At 44.7% G+C, this 4,357-nt stretch overlaps 1 protein-coding gene across 1 annotated transcript; it reads right to left on the bottom strand.

The window, feature by feature from the left end:
- Positions 1-218: 218 nt before the first annotated feature.
- LOC147883435 (pentatricopeptide repeat-containing protein At5g27110-like) lies at positions 219-4,070 on the bottom strand. Its single transcript, XM_087399213.1, has one exon. The coding sequence runs from the start codon at positions 3,516-3,518 to the stop codon at positions 819-821; it is 2,700 nt and encodes an 899-aa protein (XP_087255339.1). The 5' UTR covers positions 3,519-4,070; the 3' UTR covers positions 219-818.
- Positions 4,071-4,357: the final 287 nt, after the last annotated feature.

Raw genomic sequence — 4,357 nt, 5'->3', positions numbered from 1 at the left:
GATGAACAATGTATACTCAATAAAGGTGCCTCTCTTTCATGAAAGAGAGTCTCTCCCATAGATTTCTCTCTTGTGAAGAATTATTCAAAAGACATTCAGGAAACCATCCATAAGTCAAGGTTAGGAAAGAAAGTCAAAGCTTAAGAAAGAATTTAAAATCACAAATCATAACACCCATGATGAGGGTTGGAGCAGTCCATGACATGCCGTGTGGGCCATCTCAACACAGTGCAAGAGGGAGTTGCAAACCCATCACATGTGGTCTTCTGAATGTTTGATGCTCTCTTCCATCTATGCAAGCATGTATGCGAGCCTTTAGCTGTATACAAGTATGTATGTGAGTCTTCAGCTGCAAGCCTACTCATCAATATAGTTGCAAACAATCACGTGTGGTCTTTTGAACATTTGATGCTCTTTCATCTATGCAAGCCTTCAGCTCTATGCAAATATGTATGCAAGTCTTCAGGTGCAGCCTACTCATTGAAGTACAACGAACATGCATACAAGGAGCAAGCAAGCTGTAGGTTCTACCCTGTTACATACCTACCCACGTGAGGAAGGATTTCACTAAGCCCAGACTTTCAACACATCGATCCTTGACATGATCATAACCCTGGAGATTTTGGAAGGCATGCCATTCGATTATGGTGTGCACTTGCCAGGTTCTCATTGTGCCTACCTCTTTTTATCAGTGATTATTTCCCATGATACAAAATCTACATTCAGGGCACATCTTTCATCCCCAATTTAAAGGGGAATATCTTCTAGCTGCACATATAGGTCTTGCTTTGTGAATGTCTTGCATCCCCAACTAGAAATTATGCATTATTCCACCAACATCCATCCACCAGCTCTGTCCTGGCTTCTTCCATGCTCTTTCCTTCACTCTTGACTTCCCTCTCATCCTCCTGCATGTCAGCGTCTGCATAAATGTTAGACATCAAGACATAAGCTGCAGCATCCTTTTCATCCAATTGAACCACATGTTTGAAGGCTTGCCTTCCAAGCTCTTTATTACCCCTATTTCGACAAGCACCCAACACAGTATGCCACACCATACAACTAGGATGGAAAGGCATCTTCTCCACCATTGCTAATGCCTCATCTAATTGGCCCGCGCGGCCAAGAAGGTCTACCATGCAATTGTAGTGCTCAATAGTATGAGTGATTCTGAAGTCTTTGCTCATGGATTCAAAGAACTTCTGGCCAACATCCACTAGACCCGTGTGACTGCATACAGTCAGAACACTAAGGAATGTGATCCCACTTGGCTCGATGCCTTCTCTTCTCATTCTCTGAAACATATGGAAAACAACTTCACTTTCCCCTAACTGGGAATATCCTGCAATAAGTGCAGTCCACAAGACTAGATTTCGAACTGGAAGCCTGTCGAACACGTCCTGTGCTTTGGCGAGCAGGCCACATTTGGCATACATATCGACCAAGGTGCTTCCAACACAGAGATCTCTTTCCAACCCCTTTCTAGCAATCTCAGCATGTAGTTCTCGGGCCTTCTCTGTGGATCCCCTGCTTCCACAAGCTTTTAAGCTGCAAACAAATGTGACGGCATCTGGAGATGCACCCTCCAGTTGCATTTGTTTGTAAAAGTTCAGTACTTCCTCACCAAGCCCCTGTTCACAATATCCTGTGATTAGCGCATTCCATGAAACTAATCCTCGAACAGGAAGGTTGTTAAACACTTCATTTGCTTTTGCAAGCAAGCCACATTTGGCATACATATCCACCAAACTGTTGCCAACAAAAGGATCCCTTTCCAGCCCCTTTCTGGCAATTTCAGCATGTATGTCTTTGCCTTTGTCTATGGACCCTGTGCTGCCACAAGCATTCAAGCTACAAACAAAAGTGATGCCATCCACACAGAGACCTTCCAACTGCATCTGTTCAAAACACTTCAGTGCTTCCTCACCAAGCCCATGTTCAGCGTATCCTGCAATCAGTGCATTCCATGACACAACATCTTGCAGTGGAAGCCTGTCAAAAACTTCCTGTGCTATTTTAAGCGAGCTACACTTGGCATACATATCAACCAACGTATTCCCAACAAAAGGATCTCTTTCCAACCCCTTTCTGGCAATCTCCATGTGTATTTCTCGGCCCTTGTCTATGTCTCCTATGCTGCCACAAGCTGGCAAGCTGCAAACAAACGTGACAGCATTCGGAGAGATGCCCTCTAATTGCATCTGTTTGTAACAGTCAAGTGCTTCCTCACTGAGCCCATATTCAGAATATCCTGTAATTATTGCATTCCATGCGACTACATTTCGAACTGGAAGCCTATCAAATACTTCCTGAGCTGTAGCAAGTGAACCATATTTGGCATACATATCGACCAAAGTGTTGCCAACAAAATGGTCTCTTTCAAATCCCTTTCTGACGATCTCCATGTGTATTTCTTGGCCCTTGTTTACAGCTCCTATGTCACCACAAGCTCTCAAGATGCAAACGAACGTGACAACATCTGGAGAGACACCATCCAGTTGCATCTGTTCAAAACAGTTCAATGATTCCTTAGCAAGCCCGTATTTGGCATATCCTGCAATTAGAGCATTCCAAGAGACCACATTTCGAACTTGAAGCCTCTCAAACAGTTCTTGTGCTTTTGCAACTGAGCCACACTTGGCGTACATATCAACCAAGGTACTGCCAACATAAAGATCTCTTTCCAACCCATTTTTGGCAATCTCGGTGTGTAATTCTCGACCCTTCTCTATGGCTCCTATGCAGGCACAAGCTTTCAAGATGCAAACAAATGTGACAGTATCGGGAGTGAAACCCTCTAGTTGCATCTCTTCGAAACAGTCCAGGGCTTCTTCGCCGAGCCCATTTTCAGCATATCCTGCAATCAGAGCAGTCCACGAGACTTTATCCTGGATGGGAAGCCTGTTAAACACGTCCTTTGCTCTTTCCAGCAAGCCACATTTTGCATACATATCAACCAAGGTGCTGCCAATACAACGATCTTTTTCCAGCCCCTTTTTGGCAATCTCAGCGTGTATTTCTTGGCCTCTTTTTGCATCCTTCATCCTCGCACAACATTTCAGTAGGGCCACATATGTGTACTTGCTAGGATGTACAGAATCCTCTTGCATTTTTTTGTACAACTTGAGGGCATGCTGCAATTCCCCAGAATCAATATGACCCGCGATGAGAGAAGTCCACGAAAATTCATTGCGATCAACCAACCTGTTGAAAATTTGCTGGGCATAGCACATGCTTCCACATTCCATCAACACTAGGACGAGGTGGTTCCCCAGAGATCTATGAACTTCAAGCCCAATTTTGCACATGAAGGCATGCAATCGCCTGGCATGAATAAGTTTTTTCTTTTTTCTGCACTTCTGCAAGATGCATATGAAGTTATCAACGGAAGGCAACTCCGTCACCCGCTCTAAAAAAGTGAGTGCCTCTTCTATGCTCAGCAGCTCCCAGCCAATGTCCTCTCGCAGTCCTTGTGTTTTGGGTGCATTCACCTGTATTCCAGACCTGAAGACGGCCATGCAATGGCTGCCCCAATCCGGTGGCTCTTTGGGCACAATGACTTTGACCTTTCATTCATGCCACCACTGGGAGAAATGCGTGAAGGTATCTGGGAAGCACGATCGTAATGAAAGTTGAGGTCCGTCGACAAACTTTTTGAAGAAGGTCGGGTAGAGCCAGCAGGAAAACCCGCCGCTACCGCTCCATTGTGTTTCTTGTTAGGTGCTGCCATTGCTTGCTGGGTGTTTCCATTGCTTGCCAGGCGTTTTCATCGCTCCCTGGCTCCACATCTGCCTGTGCACACGAGCTGCCAAACTTTGAGTCAGAGAGTAAATCTCCACTATTGGCAAACCCCTGCATGGTTCCGCGCCTCTAGATGTAATGGGCAGATATATCCATAGCGTTCTTGCTTCCTTCGAATGTAATCTTTAAAAGCAAAGTATTGAGACACCTTTCTGGGTGAATTTGAAATTTCCCATATGTTTTTGTTAAGCAGACTTGCACTAGAGGTCGATTAGATCCGAAAAAGATCTTTAATTACCAAAAAAAAGAGGGACCTTAAATCCCAAAAGGCTCTAAAACAGGATTAGCTCAAAGCCTTGACAATTTCTGCTCTCGACATTTTAGCCAGCTTGCCTTCATAGGCATCACCCAGCAGGGTTCTACAAAGCTCTGTAGGTGCATCAGCGGGAACGAGAGTCCTTCTGAACACTGTTATCAAACTTTGCACATTGGGTAGGGGTATGGAACTTTGGGAAATTGCTCTCCTGACAACATTCCACAACTCCTTACTAATTTGGCAATTCCAAAAAAGATGTGCTACTGTTTTTGTGGAGCATCTTCACAAAGGGCAGACTAT

Source organism: Dipteris shenzhenensis, chromosome 28 (genome assembly GCF_047967505.1).
Source record: "Dipteris shenzhenensis isolate YYH24624 ecotype China chromosome 28, Dip_SZ_1.0, whole genome shotgun sequence".
Classification (NCBI taxonomy): Eukaryota; Viridiplantae; Streptophyta; class Polypodiopsida; order Gleicheniales; family Dipteridaceae; genus Dipteris; species Dipteris shenzhenensis.
This window is presented reverse-complemented; position numbering and strand designations above follow the sequence as displayed.